The 27359-nt window shown below is 35.5% G+C and overlaps 1 protein-coding gene across 1 annotated transcript in view; it reads right to left on the bottom strand.

Annotated features, from left to right (window-relative positions):
* Window positions 1-27359, bottom strand: part of GRID2 (glutamate ionotropic receptor delta type subunit 2) — a 1463802-nt gene that overhangs the window by 300089 nt on the left and 1136354 nt on the right. The window contains 2 exon segments of the mRNA XM_047717994.1: window positions 15788-15820; window positions 15822-15983. Coding sequence (XP_047573950.1) covers window positions 15788-15820; window positions 15822-15983 — 195 coding nt within the window.

Raw genomic sequence — 27359 nt, 5'->3', positions numbered from 1 at the left:
TGTTGAACTGTTTCTGAGTATTATTTTCCTCACTGCTATGTGGCTTGGTTTATTAAAATGCTTTAATGGCCAAACTTACACTAGAACTCTTTTCCCTCTGTACACTGGTAAGGGAATTAAGAAATTGGATTCTTTTAAGAAATTGGATTGCAAACTGCCTGGGTTCGAATTCTGAATTTTCCTCAATGTGGCTAAGTGACCACATGCAAGTTACTTTACCTTTCTGTAACTCTGTTTCATCAACTGAAATACTAGGATACTAGTAACATCTACCTCATATAGTTGTTGTAAGTACAGATAGCTAATAAATTCAAAGTATATAGAATTGTGTCAGCAATAGTAAACTTTATATAATTGCTAATAATTATTATTTGGTTAATTTCAAGCTTTTTTTTCCTTTTTTAAAATTCTCTTTGGTCCCTGTGTTAATTGCTAATGTCAAATATATTGTTGGCTGAAATATGTACCTCTCATTCTTTTTTTTTCTTTAAAGATTTTATTTATTTATTTGACACAGAGAGAGAGATCACAAGTAGGCAGAGAGGCAGGCAGAGAGAAAGAGAAGCAGGCTCCCCACCAAGCAGAGAGCCCAATGCGGGGTTGAATCTCAGGACCCTGAGATCATGACCTGAGCTGAAGGCAGCAGCTTAACCCACTGAGCCACCCAGGTGCCCCATATGTACCTCTCATTCTAATGACATTCTATTTTTATTGAGAAACAGGCATATAAAAAGGTGTCAAGCTATACAACACAGAGATGTAGCTTTTTCCTTACAAAAGCACTAAATTATTCATATTTCATATACTTATCTTTTTAAATTTTTTTAATTGCCTTATTCTACTATATTTCCTTTTAGATTTATATTACCTATCAATTTCCTTTCCTGAAACTCTAAATTCATATCTTTAATAGCTTTACCTACTGGCATCTTAGTATTTTCTTTCCTGTTTGCCTTTTTAAAGATTTTATTTCTTTATTTCTCAGAGAGAGAGAGAGAGAGAGCACAAGCAGGGGGAGAAGGAAGAGGGAGAAGCAGGCAGAAGAAGCATAAACAGGGAGCCTGATGCAGTACTTTTAAGCATCTGCCTTCGACTCCGGAGTCGAAGGCAGATGCTTAACAGACTGAGCCACCAGGCATCCCTGTCTTAGTATTTTCTTACAGATTTTCTGACTTCCATGTAGCAGTGAAGCAGTGATGTTAACAATCCATCATACTTTTGAAAATATTTTCTGGCCTGTTACTTGTTTTTCAATTTAGTTATTATGGTTTTTGATTTATTGATGACTTAAGTTTTTGTGTATGTGTAACTACTGATAGTTTCCATGTAATTTATTCCATGATTTTAAACCTCTGAAGGATATCTTTTGTGTTGTCTGTGTGACACCCATTCTTCCCTTCTTCTGATTACAGCATTCCAGTGTTCCTGGGGACTCAGCCTTCCTTGATGCTTACTTCATGTACTACATTGAGCCTCAGTGCTCAAGGTCGCCACATGGTTCAGGCCTGGCACCAAGGGCACTGCCTTCCCTGGCCTCCGGCTCAGCACTGACATGTTTGTACAACTGAGGTTCTTTGTTAGAACCGTTGGTAAAAGAGAATCTGTGTTCATACGGGGATAGATAAAAGAATGAAATCTAAGTCTGGACCTGCCGAAAAGTCACTTCACTAACAACAAAAGAAAGCCTGTCTGAGAATTGAGACAACACAAAGGAAAGCAGTGTTAAGAGATGGAGAGAGATGGGGCGCCTGGGTGGCTCAGTGGGTTAAGCCGCTGCCTTCGGCTCAGGTCATGATCCCAGGTCCTGGGTTCGAGCCCCACATCGGGCTTTCTGCTCAGCAGGGAGCTTGCTTCCTCCTCTCTCTCTGCCTGCCTCTCTGCCTACTTGTGATTTCTCTCTGTCAAATAAATAAATAAAATCTTAAAAAAAAAAAAAAGAGATGGAGAGAGAGAGCAAGGCCTGAGGAAATGAGCCTGGATCTCCTTCCTGGATAGTGGTAGGCCACTCAACTGCCTTTTCTCCTTCCCTCCTTTCCTTCTTAAAAAAAAAAAAAAAATTACTTATTTTGAGAGAGACAGAAAGAGAAAGCACATGCACACAGCAGTGGAGGATGGGGGGGGGCAGCCGGTGGAGGGGTCCATGGAGGGGCTAAAGCAGAGGGAGAGAATCTCAAGCAGGTCACCCTGAAAGGTGGAGAGGGCTGATCTCATGACCCTGAGATCATAAGGGCCTAGCTGAAACCAAGAGTTGGACACTTAATGGACTGAAAAGTCTAGGTGCCTCCAGCTCTTTTCACTCCAGCTGGGTTGTCATTTGTAATCAAAGATACCTAATTAATTTAGCTTGGAAAATACAGGGAGGTTATTTTTAAGGTAGAGAATCCCTGATCCTGCTTTCAAGCAGTGAGGAAGGAGCAAAGATGTGAAAGAGACTGAAAATGTAAGAGAGATAAGAATAAAGGAAAGTAGAGAAGCAATTTAAATTTCATTCCACGCTGATTAGACTCAGATATATCTGTCCACCCCAGATTCCTTACCTGAACTCTGGACTTGTATGTCAAATTACCTGTTTTATTTTATGTTTGGACTACTCCAAACAGTTGTTAAGAGAATTGGCTCTGAAGTCAAACAATTTCCACTCATATTCTAGTTCTTCTACTAATTAGGTGTTTACCTTAAGCACGTTGCTTAAACTCTCTGTCCATGTATTTTCTTTTTTTTTTTTTTAAAGATTTTATTTATTTATTTGACAGAGAGAGATCACAAGCAGGCAGAGAGGCAGGCAGAGAGAGAGGAGGAAGCAGGCTCCCTGCTGAGCAGAGAGCCTGATGCGGGGCTCGATCCCAGGACCCTGAGATCATGACCTGAGCCGAAGGCAGCAGCTTAACCCACTGAGCCACCCAGACGCCCCTCTGTCCATGTATTTTCTTATCTATGCAATGGGATTAATAATTGTATCGATTTCACAGACTTGTTATGACGATTGAAGGAATCATTACCTATAAAGTTTTGGAACAGCACAGGGCTATTTTAAAATGTTAATTACTATTTTTACTCATTTCCAAAATATTAGTTTTGATTCCACACTCCACACTCTCTACCCAAATATTTCTTTCCTTAGTTTTCTCTATGCCAGTAAATGGTCCCATTCTCAATTCAATGATAGTGAAGTAGGAATGACTGAATATAGTGAGCTATATAATCCGTGGACTAAAAGCTTAAAATGATAGTTGCAAAAGCCCAAGTTAAGCCTCTCAATAAAGATGGAAACTTCTTTCAAATAAGGCCAAACTGAGAAGGATATGATGGGTTGATTGATTGAATTAAAGAGCAACTAGATGCCATTGAAAGATTTTAATTAAGGATGTGTTATTATGTAATGACCATCTGAAATGTCTTAGAGCAGGCGTGGACTGTTTTTCATTCTTTAAGTACAAATATTTTCTAGATAGTGAGGTCTCAGTGTTAAACCAAATGTATAAAATCTTTGCCTCAATTAAGCTTACATTTTTATCAGGGGAAGACAAATGAAAGAATAAGTACATAGAGAGATGGTGATGGGTGTTACAAATTACAGTGAAACAGGATAAGGGACTAGGTAGTGCAGAGGGTAAGAGTTGTTTCAAATAGAGGGACGGTGGAAGTCCTCTCTCAACTTGTCAACAGAGATTGGAAAAAATGAGGTGGAGAAAGAGAGATGTCTAGGGAAGAGCATTGTAGGAAGATGGGACTGAGGTACAAAAGGCCTACTTTAGCAAGTGTGAGGAGGAGCAAGAAAGTCTGTGGCTTGCAGCATGATAAGGGAGAGAGAGATAAATGAGTTCATATGGGGGTGGTCAGGAAAGCAGAAGATACAGATAATTTTAAGGATGGTTTATATCCTGAGTAGGATGGGAAGGTTATCAAATGGCTCTCAGCAGAAGAGTGACTGGATCACTCTGGCTGCTATGTTAAAAATATACTAAAAAGAAAAAAAAAATCTTAGGAGAGACACTGATAAAAACAAACAAGCAACCCTCCCATAAATAAAAATATATTGAAGACAGTCCAGAATGGGAAATGGCCAAATTATGGGAACTCTATGGCTATAATCCAAGGAAGAAAGGATGATGGCTAGAAGTGAGGTAGTGAATAGCGTCAGAAATGGGGAAACATGGGAACAAAGGAAGTCTTTTTCTGCTGCAGGGGCCTGAAGAAAATAACACATAAAGCTTGATTGAGTGAGAAGATATCTTTGGCTTTGCTCTTTCTCTTTGCTCTTTCTCATTTAATCTACCAGCAAATCCTGGTCCTTTTTGCTCTTCTCATCTAATCTATCAGCAAATCTTGCCAGCCTACTTTCAAAATATATGCTGAACTCATTATTATTATTTTTAACATAGTACCTTAGAAAGATCTTACAATCTAAATCAGCAGATAAGATGAGGCCCATTTGCCTTTCCTGGGACACATTCTTAATTCATTTTCTCAGTTAATCTTCACAACAACTGAATTCCACAGATATGGACACTGAAACTCAAAGAGATTAAAAACTCTCGGAGTCTCACATGGCTAACTATGTGATGCCAGAACCCACAACTAATGTCTGTTTCAATCCAAAGGTCATGTGTTTCCACTAAGGATCAGAGGGTAAGTAAAAGGATTTGGAGGCTAGAAAGTAAGGAATGTAGGGACTAACAGTAGATTCTCAGTCTTTGCAACAAACCATGAGCTTTTAATACTGAAAATTTAAAGATGTGTCAAGAATGGAGAGTTGAACTAGGAATAAAAATTTGAAAATTATGAACAATGCTTGTAATTGCAACAATGGAGATCAAAATAAAGAATCAATATCTAATGAATTAAGGACGTTAGAGAGTCCGTGAAGGCTCTACTGATGACATTAGCTCCTATGGTATTGAAGTGAACCAGCTGGCCAGATGCCATGAACTTCCATAACAATAACCTATTATCCATGTGCAAGATCACAGAAAATGGGAATGGAGATGAACAACGGAGGCATAGAAAAATAGCAAGAACCTGAGGATGGCCTGGGCAAAAATTTAGCCTTATTTTGAGTGAGAATTTCCAGAAAGTGAAATTACTTGTCACTTTCATGATTTACTAGAGGCCATGAAGTTTGTCTGTTTCATCAAATATTCAAGAAACCTGATTTCTGTTCTTATTGGTGAGACTCTATGCATGCCATACTTCCGTTTTGTTTTGTTTTGTCAATTGCATATGCATGCTTTCTAAAGGAGCCTTTTCTTATCACCTCCACCAGACAGACTTCACAATATTTTCTTCTCATGCATTGAAAACCTTGAGACCTGTCTCGTTATTCCCCTTTACCCCTAAACCTGCCAACTTCCTAACAGATTTCAGTATCTATGTAGATGTCCTGTACAGCAATCATTTTGGGCCATTTCTTAAAAATAGACTTTACTCTTTAAGGAAGTTTTAGGTTTACTGGAAAATTGAGCATAAAGTTCTAATATACCACTCCCTTTCTCTGGTATGCTTCTCCCTGAGCAGTTTTTTGGGTTTTTTTTTTATTTGTTTGTTTGTTCATTTGTTTTGTTTTGTTTTCTTTTGTTCTGTTATCAGCATCTTGCTTTAGTGTGGTACATTTGTTACAACTGATTTATCCAATACCATTATTGGAAAATTCCAATTGCATTATTAGCTGAAGTCTATAGTTTACACTGAGGTGCACTCTTTCTATGGGTTTTGGCAAATAATGTCATGGATCTACGACTACAGTATTATATAAAACAGTTTCACAGTTCTAAAAGTCCCAGTGCTTCATCCCTTTGTCCTTTCTCTTGCCCCATTTTAAACTGCAATTCCTTTTGTCTCCTCTAATATTCTGCCATTATCTACAAGGCCAGCTCTGCATTTTATCCCTAGAACTACTAGATTTCATTCTCTGGTTACCTATATCCATTCTACTAACTCTTTTATATTTTCAGTTATACTTTATCTGGTTTTCAACCTCATCTTGACATTCTGTTTAATTTTTCCAAAATTTCATCCCGGTCTATCTCCCTAGTCATGACCATGCTTCCTTGAATATTTTGCTTTCCTTTCATCTCACTCCTTGCTAAGTTTATCCACCATCTCTCAACCTTGATATGGATATTTTAATCTTCTCTGCATTAAAGAAAGTCATGCTTGATTAGCCACATTGCTCTTACACTTGGGCATTTAATCTCAGCTAAAGGAAGTCACACTATTGTTTAGACACACATCACTGCTAGTCTTAGCAGCAATGAAAAGTGTTAGTCTTACATAAAAATTTGCTCAATCCTCAGCAACACTGATCCATCCTTTTATCTATTTTGATTTAGCAGTCACTATCACTTCCCTATTTCAAAGCCTCCCACTTTCTTGTAGACTATTTCATAATACCTGTCCCCATTACTGTCAACAGACTTCATCTCCTATTGTTATCAAGACATTTGAAGTGATGAGATATGATCTTTCTCAAGCTCCCAACCTCTTGTCTGTAAATTTAAGTACTACCAGACACATTCTTAAAATGTGTTTTTCAGTATCAAAGAAACATCTTTACCCCATTAAAAGCAATTCTCAGTCTAAGCTTTTATTATATTTTCTGTGGGATCTTTCACATATTAACTTCCTTTTTTTATATTAAATTCTCATTCTTTATTTTTCTATCTCAGTTTATAATTATATTCAGGTTTCTCTTAATCCAAAAACAAATCAGCAAAAACCCCACCTAAACCAGTGACTTTTGAACTATTATCTCTTTCTTTTTATCCCCACCCAAACATTCTAGAAGAGTGTTATATATGCATGTTGCTTCCACTTTTTCACTTCCAAATTTTTCCATCTTCTTTGGCAGTCTGGCTTCTACCCCCACTCCTGCTACAAAAAGAGTTGTGGCTTAGGTCATCAATGACTTCCAAAGAGCCAAGCTAGTAGACATTTGACAGTCCTTATGGCTTAGAAATTTTTGACATTGCTAGTCATAGCTTATTATTTTTTTAAGCTTGCTTAGCCTAACTGACCTCTTCTCCTGTGGTTTGGTCATTCTTCTCTGAATTATTTATTTATTTATTTTTTTCCCCTTCATTAATGCTTCTTTTTCCATCAGTTCTTAAGTGGTGGTCTTCTTCAGGGTTTTATCCTAAAATCAGTTTAGTAATCTTACTGCATGATTTCTTCTCTACAATCTCATGCATTTTCACGCTGTCAGCTACCACTCAGGCTTAGGGACTCCTAAATATATGCCTCTTTTTGGGCCATTTTGGTGAGGTTCAGAGTCCTCTCTATCTGTGAATATTCCACAAACATCCAACTCATCCTATCCTTGCTTTGAGTGCTATAAAGGCCTCCTTAATCTTGGCTTGCTCTCTGTGCTATTTCTCACCTTTCTGTCTTTGCTTATGCTCCTCTATCTGTCAGTAGATACCCCATGCTTTTTCACCTGGATGATACAACTTATTGCCCTGTCATGAGTATACACATCTCTTCCTTTAGGAAGTTTACCTCTACTTTATTGTCATGGCTTCCATAGTGTTCCGTGAATGCCTCTAACGTTGAGCTTAACTGCACTGTATTGTAGTTATGTTTAATGTCTATGTTTCCCATTAGGCTAAGAGGGCCGTAAGGGCAAGAACCATGTTCTATGTATCTTTATGTCTCTAGTGCCTAACTTACTACATAGAATATGGAGACCACCAGTGAAACATGTTTATTATAGATGCTTTTATCTTATTCACACTTGCATTCCTCCATTGTACCTTGACTAAGGCATTAATATTTTTAATTGGCATATGTTGAAAAATATTTATAAAGCAACCATATAAATATATGTTTTGAATGCATTGGTGAATTAAAATAACTGTGATAGAAATGTAGTTACCTTTTAAGACTAAAGAACTGCAAAACTTCACATCAACCATTTACAATGAGGAAACCTCTATAGTGCAGTGCAGATTATTTCTTCTGTTCAGTCTTGGGGGCACTTTCTTCCTCAGGAAATGACATTATTGGCACTGTAATCACTAAATAGTGTCTACTCTTACTATCAATTTCAATATTATATCTACCTTTGAAAATTTCTTTATGCTTGTGAAACTATGAAAGGTGGAAAAGGGACAAAAAAGCCCAGTATTGGTCCGGAAATTTAGAAATGGGAAATAAGATTCTAAATAGGGCTATTTTAACTTTGCAACATTACTGTAATTAGTTGCATGCTAAGTATAAATATTTCATCCCAATTTTACAGATCTATAATTTACTCTACTTGCTCTTCCTTCTGTTCTGTTTCCCGAGTTCTGGCTTTATTCCATTGTTATATCTATTTTCCTTGGGGGTGAAATTCCAGCCATATAATATAACACTTGATATTAGTTAGGGTGAAGAAATATCAAATTTTTTCTTCATATAACCTCCAAAGGAATTTTCAAACTCTGTACCTCTCCATGTTTATAATTGACATATTACATTTACATTTGTTTAGACAACTGCAAAGTGTGCAGTTTCTAGACAGAATTGGTCATATCTCTGTTTCTCTCAACCCCACCCCTTCCGTTTTTACTCTGCTATGTACTGTGAGCCTTACATGGATGGAAATCTGTACACTACTTTTTCCAGGCTTCTCTGCCATCTGGACTCTTCTTAATTTCCACCAGAGTGAAGCCACTGAGGATGTCAAAAAGAAGAAAGAGCAGAGCCTTCTGTTTTAAATGGTTATTTCAGTGGCTGTAGCAGCAGTGGCAGGAGATGATCCCTGACTCTGGCATCTGAGGCAGAGGCAGCATCTTCGTGGTGGCCCCGGTTAAGCCCTGTGTATCTTCTTTGGGAGATACAGTCAACTGGACCATTAGTGACTCCTGATACCTTGATTATTCTTCTGTTTTGTTCTTCTATTCCTTCTAATGTCTTTGTGATCAATCCCTGTATTCGATCTCTTCTCTTTGCAATTTCAAGAGTGGTTTTTGTTTTCCTAACCAGACACTGACTTAAGTGTGTTCTGTTTTAAATATTAAAAATTTAAAATAAAATTGTCAAGTGCTTCCTAAAAATGTATTCAACTATCATAGCAATTTAACCATCACTTTTCTCTAATAGGAGAAACATTTCCATCATTTTTAAGAATTTTTGAACTCTATATTCCATTCTACCTTCACAAAAGTTTTATCCAATATAATATAAATGCGTGTCTAAAAGTCTTTTCTGGATCACCAAACTATATTTTTTGGAACAAAAATATGTATGCAAATTAAATTTAAAATCTCAAATAACCTGTGACCAGAAATTTCAGGTGTAAAACATTTCTTCTGAGTTGAGTCATCATTATATTTGTATGCAATATATTGATTCATGGGCCATAAAAGTGAAACTTTATGACATTGATAGAGCTTTTTTTAAAAATTAATTTGACTATCCCATGAGTCAATATTAATTATGGTTCGGATGAAGTAAGGGTGAGCATTATGCTATATATTTTCATTTTATAGAAACCTTGTCCAAATGAATGAATAAAAGAAAATGGAAGGAGTATTTTGTTTGTTTTGCTTTGTTTTTAGCAATGCCATTCAATTCCTTGAAATTCTTCCTTGTTATACATGGAAAAATCACTGTGATCTCTTCATAAAAAAAAAAATTCTTTTTAATGATCTAGCATTTGACAACTTAAGTTTTTTGCTCTTTTACTATTGCTTTTAATTTTTTTTTAGATAAAATCATCTGGCTTATAAAGGGATGTAGTGTCACCAGAGTTTCTATTGTGTCTTAGTTTGGTGCATAAGAGAATATTTATACCTAGAGCCACATGTCATAAAAAGATTTTGTATGCATGAAAGATATGTCCTTATTTTATAAAGAAGGAGAGGGGTGATTATATAAAGGATAAGGGAAATAAGAAACACCAAGGTCATGTTTTCAGGTAGATGATTTTTAGGAAAGATTACTTATAGAAATTGAGAATATGGAAATTTATTTCCTGCCATGCTACCTCTATCAGTTTGCCCCTTAAAAAGTCTTCTAGTACAGTACAGGTAAGGTATGAACCTAAATAATAGAACACCCAGCTGTTTTCCTAATTTTTTTTTATTTCTATCTTAAACTTTATATACTTATTATTTCATATATAATTTTATCTCCAGTTTTTGTAATTTTGTTCTTCACTTTTAAGCCAGAAGAAAATAACTTATCAATCACATTAACTCACCTTAACAATTCCTCCTGTTCTGATAAGAACATATCTCTCAATTTTCTATTTTACACTGAAACATCTTTTGGCCAGACCTGTGTTCTCATAAATTTTAAGAGTATATTAATTATAGAAGTTATAAAACTAGTAAGGCGGATGAGAAATAGAGAAGACTTTGCCAATTCTTAGTTTTTGTTGTTGTTGTTTCTTCATTTGTTTTGTTTTTAAGTTTCTACATATAAATGAAATCACACGGTATTTGTCTTTTTCTGACTTATTTCACTTAGCATAATACCCTCTAGGTCCATCCATGTTATCAGAAATGGTAATATCTCATTTTTTTTTAAGGCTGAAAAATATTCCATTGTGTATATATACCACATCTTCTTTATCCATACATCTATTGATGGACGCTTAGGTGTTTCCATGTCTTGGCTATTGTAAATATTGCTGCAATAAATATAGGGGTGCATATATCTTTCTAAATTAATGTTTTCAGTTTCTCTTTAAAAAATATTTATTTATTTATTTGAGAGAGAGAGTGCATGAGTAAGGGGAGGTACAGAGGAACAGGGAAAAACAGACTTCCTGCTGAGCAGGGAGCCTGACACAGGGCTCCATTCCAGGATTCTGAGATCATGACCTGAGCTGAAGGCAGACGTTTAACTGACTGAACCACCCAGCTGACTCAATGCTTTCATTTTCTTTAGGTAAGTACCCAGTGGTGGAATTATTGGATCATATGATATTTCTATTTTTATTCTTCGAAGAACTGCCATACTGTTTTCCACAGCAGCTGCTCCATCTACATTCCCACCACAGCATACAAGTGTTTCTTTTTTTTCCACATCCTCACCAATGTTTGTTGTATCTTCACTTTTTGATACCAGCCATCAATGTGAGGAACATTCTTAGTTTTTAAAATAGACTTCAAATATATATTTATGGGATTATGTGCTCTCTCTGGCTGTATGTTCCTCTCTAAAAGCTATGTTATGTACTGAACCCCTGACTTCTGGTTTTAATGGAAAGTCCCTTTAACATGAGATCAACCCAACTCTGAAACATGAGTGCCACCTCTGGAAAAATCAAATACCTCAGAAACTTTCCATGTTTCTTCTTTGACTCTTTTTTTAATGTGATAGTCTGTCCATAGTCCATCGTGACAGACTCCAAGAACCATTCTTTTAATTTTGGTTTCTCTTAGGAAGATAGACATTAAGAGGACCCATGCAGTTCAACCTATGTTCTTTAAGGGTCAACCATGTTTACTGTTATTTGAAATATACTTAGATTCATGAAAAATGTCTACACTAGCAGAAATTTATAACAGTAATATACTCATTTTTGTGGAGCTCTGTTATAACATTATTATGCCATTTCATCAGTGCTATTTTGCTTTACAGGGGTAAATAACCCTGAAGAAAATTTCAATATGATGAAACTTATTGGATAATCTAAATCTCCTTATGATATTTTACTGATTATAATTTGTATAATTAAATTCATATTTTTAATTTTTGAAAATTAGAGCTTACATTTCTATTAGTAATATAATAAAGTTAAGCAAAATGTTATGTACCCTCAACATCTTGGCAGTCATTCTATCATGTTGACTGTTCTTTCCTCCTTAAAATGTCTTCCCTTGGCTTTCATAACACCACATTTTCTCCATTTTATTCCTATCTTTGCCTTCCCAACAAACTTTTAGGTAGGCTTTATTCTTCTCCATCGAGAATCTGAGAAATTCTAAATATTCTCAGAGTTTGGTCAGAATGGCCAAATATCTCTGTGAATAAAATAAAAATATAGTTTGCAATAACAGAGTTATAACTTTTCTGGCTAAAAATTATATGTCAGTTGCTTTCTTTAAGTCTAATTTTTGCTTTCTAAAGGGACTGCACTGAACTTAAGTTATCTACAGTAATGCATGCCCTTACATGAAAAAGAAGACAAGTAAATTGAATGTTAATGAAGACTATCTACTATTGCTTATGTGAGGTTGTTATATAATAATTCTTAAAGTGTTTAAAGTTATACTTTTTTTTTTCTAAAGATTTTATCTATTTATTTGACAGAGAGAGAGATCACAAGTAGGCAGAGAGGCAGTCAGAGAGAGGAGGAAGCAGGCCTCCCCGCTGAGCAGAGAGCCCGATGCGGGCCTCGATCCCAGGACCCTGGGACCACGACTTGAGCCGAAGGCAGAGGCTTTAACCCACTGAGCAGGCGCCCTAAAGTTATACTTTTAAGTAATTTTACATTAACATTCTTGTATTCCTCACTTCAAAGATGAGAAAGCAAGTCTTAAGAATGTAACTAACTGGAATAAGCCCACAAGTCTAAAAACATTGACAATATTAGACTAATTCTCATGCTTTTTTATTATCAATTTGCATAGCAAATGAAGTTAGAAAAATAGCTCATTAGAATTTTATCCATTCTCTATAAAGCAATTTTTATATTGCTTTTTAATAATGCCTGTGCTTTTCTTTATCCTTTGTTTTAACATTGTTGCTTATCTGGGTTCAGATCAGGTAGGACCTCTCAGAGATACAAAGGCAGAATACAAAAGGTTGTGGGTTTTTAAAAGAGGAATATAAGATAAATTATCATAGTTTTAGTGAGAGAGGAATGAGAATTGATCATCCCCTCTTTCCTACTGAAAATATTGATATTAATGTTTTTCAAATAAGATTCCATGTGTAATTGATTTAATAATAAAACAAACTCAGGAAGATTTTAAAGGATATAAAAATCGCATTATCATTTTCTTACCACTACCTTCAAAACATTTTATTTTTTTTCTCTTTCCCATGTCTTGGAAACAACTTATTCAGGCCTTTTAGCTCTCTGAATATATTTAAGTATTTCAGAAATATTCCAGTTCTGGCAATGACAGATAGTTTTACTGAACTAACCCAACAAAGAATAACAATTATAAATTCTGTATCAAATTTAAAACATAAATTAAAAAGACTGGAGATAAACCAAAGGAAGGAAGAAACGGAAGGGTATCTGACTCTTGAAAAATGGTAATTGCATTAGGTGAGATCCACTTTTATATGGTTTATTTATTGAAGATCAGTTTAGATGACAAGAGGTACCGGAACTCAAACAGAAAGTCAGTGTCTTATAAGATTTAAGTGTCAGGAGATGGAGTCTGAGGCAGCCAGGGTGGCCAGAAATTAAAAACAAATCACAGACAGGAGGGAGTCATGGAAGAATGAGCCAAAAATTTGTGAATAAGCTTCCTCAGTCCTTGGTTGACTCCTAAACTGCACATGCATGAGGATAACTTTTTAAAAAAATCAGCAGAAAGCAACAACCAGAAGACTAAAAGAGCTGAACAAAGATTATAATTACTGCTTATGACAGGGAAGATAGAGATAAAATTTGAGTCCCTCTAAGTCACAAGGGTTGATGAAAACCACAGGCTTTCATAGAAACTCCAGAAGGCTATGCTTAAGAACATAAGGATTGCTAAAACCAATTGATTTTCCCCCCAAAACTAAAGAAATAAAAAAGACCTGACTTAACAACATGTAAAACCAAAGCTCCACAAGTTCAGGGGAAACCTATAATAACTAACTACTAAAACAAAAATCAGTCCTCTTCATAGTATGCAATCTCAGAGGCATAATCTCAAATGTTCATAATGTATCAACCACAATGGTCAGTATTCAATCAAATGTGACCAAAACAGAAAATGAGAAGAATTAGAAAAAATGTGATCTACAGTTAATAGAAAAAGCAGTGAACATAAGTCTATCTGGAGATGGTAAAGATGTTGAAACTGTAGCAGATAAGGACTTTGAAACACCTGTTATCAGTATGGTGAAGGATTTACAAGAAAAGATGATCATAAAAGATATGGAGTCTCAGAAGAGAAATGGAAATCATTTTTTAAAAAACTGAAATTCTAGGCCTGGAAAATAAGCTACCTAAAATAAAAAGGTACCACATGAACTTAGCAGAAAATTGGAGACTGCAGAAGAAAGAATCAGTAAGCTTGAAAGCAGATCTAGATAAACAATTTAAGTAAAAGAGTAAAAATATTTTAAGAAATTAAATAACACCTCAGTAACTTAGAGACAATATTAAGAGGTTCAACATGAATATTCTCTAAGCTTTAAAGAGAGAGGAGGAAGGGAAAAGCATAGAAAAAATAACTATAGAAAAATTGCCAACATTTACTAGATTATATGAAACTTATTTCGGAAACTCAGTGAATCCCTAGGAGTATAAATACAAGGAAAACCACATGTAGGCAGATCATAGTTACACATCAAAACATCAAAATGAAAAAAAAATTTGTAAAAAAGCCAGCCACCACTAAAAAAAGGAACAAAAGTACAAATGATATCTGACTTCTGGCAATATATTGGCAAAAAGACTATAGAAGACACCTTTAAAATGTTTAACATTGAGAAAAACTGTTAACTCAGAGTTTTATACATACTAAAAATATAATTCAGAACTGAGGGGCAATATAGACATTTTAAAGGTTAAAAAAAAAGGGTGAAAGACACTATAGGACTACACTTCAAGACATTCCAAGGAAGTTCTTCTGAAGTAAATGATGGCAGGTGAGTGAACAGAAATGTAAGAACTAACTGAAAAAAAAAACCTTAGAAACAGTGGATAAATGGTTAAATACCAGAAACTTTTTTTCTCTTATATTTATAAAGAGAACTGAAATTTGAAGTTAAAAAACTATTACATTTTACTCTGGGTTCTGAAATAATGATTTACGACCACAATAGCATAAAGGATAGGTGTATAAATGAAAGTATATTGTTACAAATTTAGACATTTTTAAAAATGTGAAGTGGGATGATATTACACTAGATAGAATGTGATAAAAATACATATTGTAATCCTATACTAACCACACAAAGAGAAATACAAAGAGATACAGTAAAAAGTCAGAAGAGGGAAATAAAGTCAAATATGAAAAATATTCATTAGCCAAAAGAGAAGCAAAAAAAGGAAGAACAGAGAGACAAATGGACATACATAAATCAAATAGTGAGTTACAAACCTGAACCCAACTATTCAAAAAATTCATCAGGAAGACATAATAATTATAAATGTGTGAGCACCTAATAACAGATTCAAAAAAAAATGAAGCAAATCTGACAGAAATAGAGATAAACAAAATAAAGAAGCTTAAGCACTCTTTGAAAAATCGAAGAACAGGAGAAATATAGCAGTAAGGATAGATCTACCTTACTTAGATCCTGAAACTAAATGATTAGCCCCTAATTGTTTTTTTTTTGCAAATAACATTGCATTTTTAAAAGAAAACAATGATATGAATTGTGTTTGTAAATTACATTGTGACTTCAGTTGTGTATCATATACTGACAAAATGTTTCGAGTGTAAATTTGGCAAAAGTAAAGCCTTTGTGTAGATACTTTATATAAGTATTTTAAAATGTAGCTTTATTTCTCGTCAGTTTTCTCATACCAGAGTACATAAAATAGTACTGGCCTGCAAGTTTTGTACTCAATATTACACTTAATCCTCTGCCTTGCACTTATTTTTACGAAATAAGCTTCTAGGAGTTACAGTTCAGTCATTGGTGATGGTTAGATAGTAGATAGATAATAAAGGCTTACCTTAAAGACTAGTTCTCCTACAAGCCATTCCATGTCCATCTTCTTGTGGGCGTCCATACTTGTGATCCGGTGCAACATAAATTTCATAGTTAAAACCCAGGTAGTTAGATAAGGCATCCAAAACATCAATGGAGAAGCCTTGGTATTTCTTCGGCTTACCCAAGACATTTTCAGAGACCATTACAAAAGGTTCTTCCTACATGGAAATAAGAGAAATCCTTGATGTCAATCTACAGTGCTCCCTGAAACCAAAAATTAATTCTTCAAAGAGTTTGCTTATACACAGCCTAAACATTGCTTTTGAACTTTGAAAGAATTAACTTAGAAATATAACTTATGTGTTATTGATGTGTCATAGTGTTGAAAATGTTTATTCACTTAATTTCTTTTCATTTCTCATTTAATTACTACTATAACAAAAATCAGATGAAAGTGACTATAAAACTTCAGGGACCATGAATTCATTTTTCTTGTCACTCTAGGACCAATTTACAATTCAGCAATAATAAAATTATATTAAGAAACCATAAATTTTTTGTATCTGAAACATTTGTTACTATATGTCAAAAATATGTAAAATATATTTTAACAGATAAACTCTACATAACTCTCTGAAAGAACAAAAATTCTAAGAATGTATAGTTTAATTGAAATTTAATAACATAACATTTACTGGAATTATTTGATAATAATTTGAAATGTGATATAACCACACATTCATTGAAAAACAGCCTTCTCTATCATTGCTATGAAAAAATCCACTTAAGTTGTTTGGCAACCGTGTAATTTAGTAAATTTAGCAAATGGGTTTTCTGTTTCTATATCTTTTACCATTTTGGGTTTTTTGTCCTCTTCCAATAACAAATAGGCTACTTTCACTTTTAGAACACCTGATATTAAGGAAGCTCAATTGGGTTTGAAACATGCTGGCAGACTACAGAAAATTAGATAATCTACTCCTAAATTTCTTAAATTTTGTTCAGAAACCTTTTATTTTATTTTATTTTTATTATTTATTTTATTTTTTAATTTTTATTGTATTTGTCAAGAGAGAGAGAGGAGAGAGAGCGAGCACAAGGCAGAGGGAGAAGCAGGTTCCCTGACGAGCAAGGAGCCCGATGGTGGGACTCGATCCCAGGACGCTGGATCATGACCTGAGCCGAAGGCAGCTGCCAACCAACTGAGCCACCCAGGCGTCCCCAGAAACCTTTAGAAACGTAATATTTACAAATAACCTCTCAGAACAGTAAATATTTACAGATAACCAATACACACACACACACACACACACCCACATACACACACAGAGATTTTTAACCTGCCGGAGGGCTAGATGTCTATCTAGCCTCGGGCAGGTTAAAATCTATTCTGGGTTTAAGTCAGAAAACCCAAAGACTTTATCCTTGGATCATTTTTCTTTAGAGACTCCACAGATGAACCTCATTGAGATGTAAAATATACTTTACTTTGGCTTTTAGTCAAAGATCCAAAGTAAGTGTCTTATAAAATCTCTGCATCTATTATAAAAATATTGCCCACCATAACATTCAGTTTCCCCTAAAAAATACCATGAGATGATTTTTGAATTTTTCAGAGCCAGAGGGTTTCATTTTGTGCCCACTTCTAAATAATTAAATAAGAACTAATTATCCTGGTATCCCTTTTCACTTTGGACACCCAGAAAAATCAGTTCTAAGTTTGAAACTTATCTACAACTATGTTGATTTTGTGGTATTTGTAATATTTTAAAATTTTTGGTTTTCTAAACTATGACACTTTCTACTTTTTAAAAATGTGGTCTTGGTCAACTGTTTTTATCTTACCTCAGAGTAAAATAATCAGTAAATAAGTAGATAAAGGAGGTGACTGCTATTTGCTCCCCAGTAGTTGTTCTCTTCCTCACTATTATATATACGTATATGCATATGCATATGTATAGTTTCTATATCTATCTATCTATCTATCTATCTATCTATTATCTATCTATCTATCTTTTATATAGCACCTGAGAAAAAAAGACAATCTATAGTCTCCTTTTAGGCAAGGTGAGACCATGTGACTAATTCTGACCATGGAATGTTAAGCAGGTGTTTTGTGCAATTGTTCTTTCATCTTTCCTCTTTTTTTTCCAGCTGGAAATGAGCACATAATTTCTGGAGCTCTGGTAACTGTTTTAAAGCACACAGAGTGGAAAATAAGATAGAAGAAGTCTTTGCCCTTGAGATGTGAAATGCCATACCAGACTCTAACTTTCTAGGATTCTAGAACATAAGAAAAAAAGAAATTTCAGTTTTTTTGTTGTCAAGCTCCTGATGTTTTTCCATTACAACACTATTTGATGCTAATGAACACTGATAGATCAGTAGAAGAGAGGTTTTGGGAACTGGATAAAAATTTCAAGTAATACTGATTTTGTTTAATCTAAATGATGTCAAATGAGAGAAAAGTAAAAATTCAATCAATCCTTTATATTATGTGTAAAATATAGAACATCTTGATGATTCTAAATATTTATGTATTTTAAAATGGTATAGTAATCTTTCAGATAATTGTCAGAATTTGTTACCAAACTTCAGTATACAGACAAAAACACAGACCTAGCCAACAACTATGCAATGCAATGTACAAATACTCTGAAGTAGGCCATGAGGTCATTAGAATCAGAATGAATTAAATAAACTCCAAAAAGAAGATCATATTCAGAAGCATGCCAATAAGATTAGGAAATTCTGGAATTTTAGAGTTAGAAATTAGTCTGCATTTTAAAACATTTATTTATTGACAAAACCAAAGTAAGAGATGATTCATAGAGATTTATTTGATTGATTCCTTTACCAGTAATTTTGGAACCATATATATTCTCTATTTACCCATGGTCTTCAAATCTAATAAATCTTTAAAGTTAAACAGCAATTAATAAACAGAAAGCTGAATACTACTCTTCAGGATGATACGTAAACAATAAGAATACTAATTAAATGTATTGCAAAACTAAAAGATCTATCTGCAAAATATTATCCCAATGTATGCTTTGATATGAAATATTGTTTTTAATTTTTACTCCTATCTCATTAAAACAGTTGTTGAATATGCTAAATTATATTTCCTTAATATGCTAAATTTCCTCTCAAAATTATTTTTTAATTCCAATATTAAAGTAAATACCCAGGCAAATGGATCCTTTCAAAGTTTGTTGCCAAAGTCTGGTTCCAGAAAAATCAGCTAGAATTCATTAAAGGTCTAGAGTAAAAATGGCTATCCTAATGGTTCTTTTACAGAGGATTGATGAATTATTAATGAACATGGTCTTCAAATTTATGACCCAAATAAACTTTTATTACATCCTATCATTTCTCTTCTGAATAGAGTTTTTAGACTTTGTTTTTAAGCTCTTTAACAGATTAGGATCACTATTTGTACATCCTACCTCAGAGCAGTTATGCTTTATGAGGACAATCAGCCAATACATTGGACTGATAGTCCAATAGAAATAGATTGAAGGTCTAGGACTTAACAGTAGAAAAAATACTTTCCCTTCCCTATGGCAATACTGAACGTGGTTGAATCACTTTTATCTATGTAACCTATTTCCAAAATTTATTCATTCACTGACTTACCTTTAACATTAATTGAGCATCTACAGCATCAAGTTACTACACTCAGTATAGTGGGGTAGTACCCACTATACTCGATACTGTAGAAAGTCATGGCCACCACTTCCAAAATAATCACAGTTTGGAAAAGCCACATACTCAAAAAATATAACATACAACAAAAGCAACATACACTGTAACTATTACACACAAACACCAGAGGAAACACAACAGAAAGTATTACAAAAAAAAAAAAAAAGAAAGAAAGAAAAGAAAAGAAAAGGAAACCTTCATTTTGGGAGTTACTGGTGATGGACTATTTTAACAGATAGAAAATTAGGAAGAAAAATTTCAACTCAAGATCACACAGAGGTACAGAACAGGAAGTCATCATAAATCATTTACTTCAACTCCATCTCTTTGGACCTTAAATTTTTCAAACCCTTGGATTAAAACTTAGGTCTTAATAATTTGTCTCAAATTTTAATGCAACTTAAGTGGTAGAACTGGAAGAGATTCCAGATGCATGCCAGAAAATAAATAACTAAATAAATCCATAGTACTCTGGAGAAAATATCTGCATTTTAGGTCTTACATTATTCCTTTAGTAATTGTTTAAACAATGTTCAAAACAGAAGTCAAAGACACCAGGAAATTCTATTTCACATATACAAATGTGGAAATAATATACAAAAAGAAATAGATCTTTCAAGAACTCTGATACTAAAATTTTCAGATCCGTATTATAAAATTATGTACCTACTAGAACAATCGACAAGAGACCAAATTCACAGGAAATTGGGAAGCACATGAAGTGTCATTGCACAATCTGAAAAGAACTAAACAGAAATTTAAGAAGCAGTAAAGAGAATGTCCGAAGTTAAGAATTTAATAACTGAGTTAAGCAGAAGGTTTAGAAACAGATGAAGAGAGATTAGTGACTTGTAATACTTCAGAATTAATACCCATAGTGCATGGAATAAACAACTAGAAAATCTCAAAGCAAAGTAAAGAGATGAGAAGCAGAAAGAGAAATAGTCTGATAATCTCAAATATGCTAAGGATATGAAGAAACAGGAGTTGTCATTCACTATTGCTGGATGTTTAAATCGGTTCAATACTTTAGAAAATGTCTTGACATATCCAGCAGAGAAGGAGATATTTACAGGCAATTAGTTTTGCCTGTTTTTGAGGTTACATAATATTTATCCAGCATGAAGATATGTACAGCAATGTTCCAACAATTTTACTCCTTGGGTATGAACACTTAAGAGAATCCTGGGCACCAAAATGTATACCCAAGAATGTTTATAACAACACTATACATAATAGCCCAAATCTGGGAATAATAAAAATCCAAATGTCCATCAATGTGGAAAAGATAAATCTCCTGTGGGATATAGATCCAATATGGATCCAATGTATATGGATCCAATGTAACCACATTAATCCAATGTGGTATATGGATCCAATGTAATACTAACAGCTTAAAATTTAAGAACCTGGAGCTATACACAGTAGCACAAATGGACTTTAAAAGAATAATGTTGGGAGAAAAAAAACAATACTTGAAAAAAACAGTCTGATTCCATTTTTTAACGTTCATAACAGGTAAACTTAATTGTGTATTTAAGGATTTACATGCAGGTGGAGATACAATAAAGAAATGAGCGAAGTGATCACCTCTGGGTGATTAGCTCTGAGATGCTGGGGAGGATATCATCAGAAGATGCACAAGGAAAGTTGGCTTCTGTGATAATGATAGCCTTCTATTATTTATCTGGACAGTGGTTGCCTGGTTGTTACTTTATTTTTTATTAACTAATGGTCTGAGCTTTTTTTCTGTATGGAAGTAATATTGCAATATAAACAAAAATAAAGAAAAAGTATGTTAAGTGAGACCAGATAACGGAGGGCATTGAAGCCATATGAAGTTTTTGCCTTTTATTTGGAAAGGAGCTGGAAATTTGTGGAAGGGAAACAGCCTGATCAGAAAGTAATTTTGAGAACAACATATAGAATGACTTGTGGCAGAAGCAAGGTCTAGGGGTCCTTTGCAACAATGCAGATGAATGACAGGAGATTATAGCCTGTGCCTATTTAACATATATTTCCAAAGTATATACAGGTGGCTTTGAGTCTCGTATTATAGTGATGGCAGGTTGGGGAGGAGGATAGAAATGATAAAATCCTGCCTTTAAAATTCATTTTCCAGCAATTAGTTTCAAAAAGTATTAATAAAACTGAGCTTAAGCCGGTGAAAACCTGTCTACCTATTAAGAGAAAATAAATTGCAGATTTCGATTTGCTGATCATTTGGATGACAGATTCTCTAAGCACAATTCACAGCAACTGGAATAAACAAAGCTTTCACAGAATGCCTGTAGTTTATCAATCTAAGCACATTAGCATGAGGATCCATAGACCTGCTTGTAGAAAAGAGAATTTCAGTGGTTTGATAATTTTCATATTAGCAGGGATTTATTCACATCACTTGTTGGGTTATTAGATAATAACTTCATAATTCTGAATTTGTATTCAGTCACTTAAAAAATCTCATGCTAATTGCTTAGCTGATTTACAACACTGTTTGCCACTTGCAGATTTTGTAGTTAATTCCCATATTTTAATAACTATGCAATATTGTTTGCTAGTGATAGAGTTGGAAAAAAGCATCTGACATTGCTGATAGTTTCAAGCGACAAGCTCTATTGCCAAGGCTTTCTGAGAGCTGTTTAGGAGTTTTAATATGCACAACGTCACAGAACACGAGGATGGCCAAAACTAGGAATGAGTCACTACAAATTCCTTACAATTCTGCTCACACGTGCAGCTCAAAGACATTAAAAAGGGAACAAGAACATTTCTTAATGGCCTGCTTAAAAAAATTTTTTTTCCTCATAAAACATGCATCTGGCCAAAGCAAACAAGAGTTGTCTTTATGCACGGTGTGAGCTTATATTTTGCTTAGGGATGACACATTGCACTTTGATATGGGCAAAACTAATGACCACCGTTTTCCTTGGAAAGGCATCATTATTTTTTATAGACCACATATGAACATTTGAAACTTCTCTAAGTTGCAAAGGCTAATGGTATGGAATTTGTTATTAAAAACATATAGAGATACCAGAATAGTAAAACAAACGTGAACAACCTCTACAGAGGAATAAATAATCTGGGTAGTATAAAGAAAAAGAATGTTTGAGTAGTGTGGAGAGAAGAAAAGCGGTCACAGGGCTATGCAATGAAAATCTTTAAAAAAGCTCTTGCAAGGGGGAGGAGTCAAGATGGTGGAGACGTAGCAGGCTGAGACTACTTCAGGTAGTGGGAGATCAGCTAGATAGCTTATCTAAAGATGGCAAACACCTACAAATCCAACAGGAGATGGAAGAGAAGAAGAACAGCAATTCTAGAAACAGAAAATCAACCACTTTCTGAAAGGTAGGACTGGCGGAGAAGTAAATCCAAAGTGACAGGAAGATAGACGCGGGGGGAGGGGCCGGCTCCCATCAAACGGCGGAGCAACGGAACACAAATCAGGACTTTTAAAAGTCGGTTCTGGGGTGCCTGGGTGGCTCAGTGGGTTGGGCCGCTGCCTTCCGCTCGGGTCGTGGTCTCAGGGTCCTGGGATCGAGTCCCGTGACGGGCTCTCTGCTCGGCGGGGAGCCTGCTTCCCTCTCTCTCTCTGCCTGCCTCTCCGTCTACTTGTGATCTCTCTCTGTCAAATAAATAAATAAATAAATCTTTAAAAAAAAAAAAAAGTCTATTCTGCTGAGGGACATCGCTCCAGAGGCTTAACCGGGGTGAAGCCCACACGGAGTCAGCGTGGCCACAGGTCCCGCAGGGTCACAGAAGGATCGGGGACGTCTGAGTGTCACAGAGCTTACAGGTATTAGAACGGGGAAGGCGGCTGGCTACAGAGACAGAGCCGAGGAGTGAGCTCTCAGCTCGGGGTTACCTTGAACCGGTGGCAGGCTCGGTCAGCTCGTAGCGCGGCCAGAGGCCAGGGTGACGGGAGTAATTGGGCGCTGTTCTCTGAGGGTGCACTGAGGAGTGGGGCCCTGGGCTATCGGCTCCTCGGGGCCGGAGACCGGGAGGCCGCCATCTTCATTCCCGCCCTCCGGAACTCTATGGAAAGCGCTCAGGGAACAAAAGCTCCCTAAAGCAAACCCGAGCGGATTACTCAGCCCGGCCCCAGGTAAGGACAGTGCAACTCCGCCTGGGGCAAAGACACTTGAGAATCACTACAACAGGCCCCTCCCCCAGAAGATCAACAAGAAACCCAGCCAGGACCAAGTTCACCTACCAAGAAGTGCACTTTCAATACCAAGGAGAGCAGCAGAATTCCAGAGGAGAAGAAAGCAAAGCACAGAACTCATGGCTTTCTCCCCATGATTCTCTAGCCTTGCAGTTAATTTAATTTTTTTTCTTTTTCAATTTTTTTTCTCTTCTTCTGCTAAATTTTTTTAACTTTTACCCTTTTCTTTTTTAATGGTTTTTAACTAGTTTATCTAATATATATATATTTTTTCTTTTTTATATTTTTTCTTTATTCGTTTTCTTTTTTTAATTGTTTCATTTTTTTTTCTTTCTGAACCTCTTTTTATCCCCTTTCTCCCCCCTCACGATTTGGGATATCTTCTGATTTGGCTAAAGCATATTTTCCTGGGGTTGTTGACACCCTTTTAGTATTTTACTTGCTCCTTCATATACTCTTATCTGGACAAAATGACAAGGCGGAAAAATTCACCACAAAAAAAAGAACAAGAGGCAGTACCAAAGGCTAGGGACCTAATCAATACAGACATTGGTAATATGTCAGATCTTGAGTTCAGAATGACGATTCTCAAGGTTCTAGCTGGGCTCAAAAAAGGCATGGAAGATATTAAAGAAACCCTCTCGGGAGATATAAAAGCCCTTTCTGGAGAAATAAAAGAACTAAAATCTAACCAAGTTGAAATCAAAAAAGCTATTAATGAGGTGCAATCAAAAATGGAGGCTCTCACTGCTAGGATAAATGATGCAGAAGAAAGAATTAGCGATATAGAAGACCAAATGACAGAGAATAAAGAAGCTGAGCAAAAGAGGGACAAACAGCTACTGGACCACGAGGGGAGAATTCGAGAGATAAGTGACACCGTAAGACGAAACAACATTAGAATAATTGGGATTCCAGAAGAAGAGGAAACAGAGAGGGGAGCAGAAGGTATATTGGAGAGAATTATTGGAGAGAATTTCCCCATATGGCAAAGGGAACAAGCATCAAAATCCAAGAGGTTCAGAGAACCCCCCTCAAAATCAATAAGAATAGGTCCACACCCCGTCACCTAATACTAAAATTGACAAGTCTTAGTGACAAAGAGAAGATCCTGAAAGCAGCCCGGAAAGAAGTCTGTAATGTACAATGGTAAAAATATTCGATTGGCAGCAGACTTATCCACAGAGACCTGGCAGGCCAGAAAGAGCTGGCATGATATATTCAGAGCAAAAAATGAGAAAAACATGCAGCCAAGAATACTATATCCAGCTAGGCTATCATTGAAAATAGAAGGAGAGATTAAAAGCTTCCAGGACAAACAAAAACTGAAAGAATTTGCAAATACCAAACCAGCTCTACAGGAAATATTGAAAGGGGTCGTCTAAGCAAAGAGAGATCCTAAAAGTAGTAGATCAGAAAGAAACAGAGACAATATACAATATCAGTCACCTTACAGGCAATACAATGGCACTAAATTCCTATCTCTCATTACTTACCCTGAATGTTAATGGGCTAAATGCCCCAATCAAAAGACACAGGGTATCAGAATGGATAAAAAAACAAAACCCATCTATATGTTGCCTACAAGAAACTCATCTTAAACCCAAAGACACCTCCAGATTTAAAGTGAGGGGGTAGAAAAGAATTTACCATGCTAATGGACATCAGAAGAAAGCAGGAGTGGCAATCCTTATATCAGATCAATTAGATTTTAAGCCAAAGACTATAATAAGAGATGAGGAAGGACACTATATTATACTCAAAGGAACTGTCCAACAAGAAGATCTAACAATTTTAAATATCTATGCCTTTAACGTGGGAGCAGCCAACTATATAAACCAATTAATAACAAAATCAAAGAAACACATTGACAATAATACAAGGGTACTTTAACACTCCCCTCACTGAAATGGACAGATCATCCAAGCAAAAGATCAACAAGGATATAAAGGCCTTAAATGACACACTGGACCAGATGGACATCACAGATATATTCAGAACATTTCATCCCAAAGTAACAGAATACACATTCTTCTCTAGTGCTCATGGAACATTCTCCAGAATAGATCACATTCTTGGTCCTAAATCAGGTCTCAACCATTATCAAAAGATTGGAATCATTCCTTGCATATTTTCAGACCACAATGCTCTGAAGCTAGAACTCAATCACAAGAGGAAATTTGGAAAGAACCCAAATACATGGAGACTAAACAGCATCCTTCTAAAGAATGAATGGGTCAACCAGGAAATTAAAGAAGAATTGAAAAAATTCATGGAGACAAATGATAATGAAAACACAATGGTTCAAAATCTATGGGACAAACAAAGGCAGTCCTGAGAGAAAATATATAGTGGTACAAGCCTTTCTCAAGAAACAGGAAAGGTCTCAGGTACACAACCTAACCCTACACCTAAAGCAGCTGGAGAAAGAACAAGAAAGAAAGCCTAAACCCAGCAGGAGAAGAGAAATCATAAAGATCAGAGCAGAAATCAATGAAATAGAAACCAAAAAACCAATAGAACAAATCAACAAAACTAGGAGCTGGTTCTTTGAAAGAATTAATAAGATTGATAAACCCCTGGCCAGACTTCTCAAAAAGAAAAGAGAAAGGACCCAAATAAATAAAATCATGAATGAAAGAGGAGAGATCACAACGAACACCAAAGAAATACAGACAATTATAAGAACATACTATGAGCAACTCTACGCCAACAAATTGGACAATCTGGAAGAAATGGATGCACTTCTACAGACATATAAACTACCACAACTGAACCAGGAAGAAATAGAAAGCCTGAACAGACCCATAACCAGTAAGGAGGTTGAAACAGTCATCAAAAATCTCCAAACTAACAAAAGCCCAGGGCCAGACGGCTTTCCGGGGGAATTCTACCAAACATTTAAAGAAGAACTAATTCCTATTCTCCTGAAACTGTTCCAAAAAATAGAAATGGAAAGAAAACTTCCAAACTCATTTTATGAGGCCAGCATCACCTTGATCCCCAAACCAGACAAGGATCCCGTCAAAAAGAGAACTACAGACCAATATCCTTGATGAACACAGATGCAAAAATTCTCGCCAAAATACTAGCCAATAGGATTCAACAGTACATTAAAAGGATTATTCACCACGACCAAGTGGGATTTATTCCAGGGCTGCAAGGTTGGATCAACATCCATAAATCAATCAATGTGATACAACACATTACTAAAAGAAAGAACAAGAACCATATGATACTCTCTATAGATGCTGAAAAAGCATTTGACAAAGTACAGCATCCCTTCCTGACCAAAACTCTTCAAAGTGTAGGGATAGAGGGCACATACCTCAGTATTATCAAAGCCATCTATGAAAAACCCACCGCAAATATCATTCTCAATGGAGAAAAACTGAAAGCTTTTCCGCTAAGGTCAGGAACACAGCAGGGATGTCCGTTATCACCACTGCTATTCAACATAGTACTAGAAGTCCTAGCCTCAGCAATCAGGCAACAAAAGGAAATTAAAGGCATCCAAATCGGCAAAGAAGAATTCAAACTATCACTCTTCGCAGATGATATGATACTATATGTGGAAAACCCAAAAGACTCCACTCCAAAACTGCTAGAACTTGTACAGGAATTCAGTAAAGTGTCAGGATATAAAATCAATGCACAGAAATCAGTTGCATTTCTCTACACCAACAACAAGACAGAAGAAAGAGAAATTAAGGAGTCA

Source organism: Lutra lutra, chromosome 2 (assembly GCF_902655055.1).
Source record: "Lutra lutra chromosome 2, mLutLut1.2, whole genome shotgun sequence".
Lineage (NCBI taxonomy): Eukaryota > Metazoa > Chordata > Mammalia > Carnivora > Mustelidae > Lutra > Lutra lutra.
The sequence above is the reverse complement of the archived record's forward strand: the minus strand, read 5'-3'. Positions and strand labels throughout refer to the sequence as shown.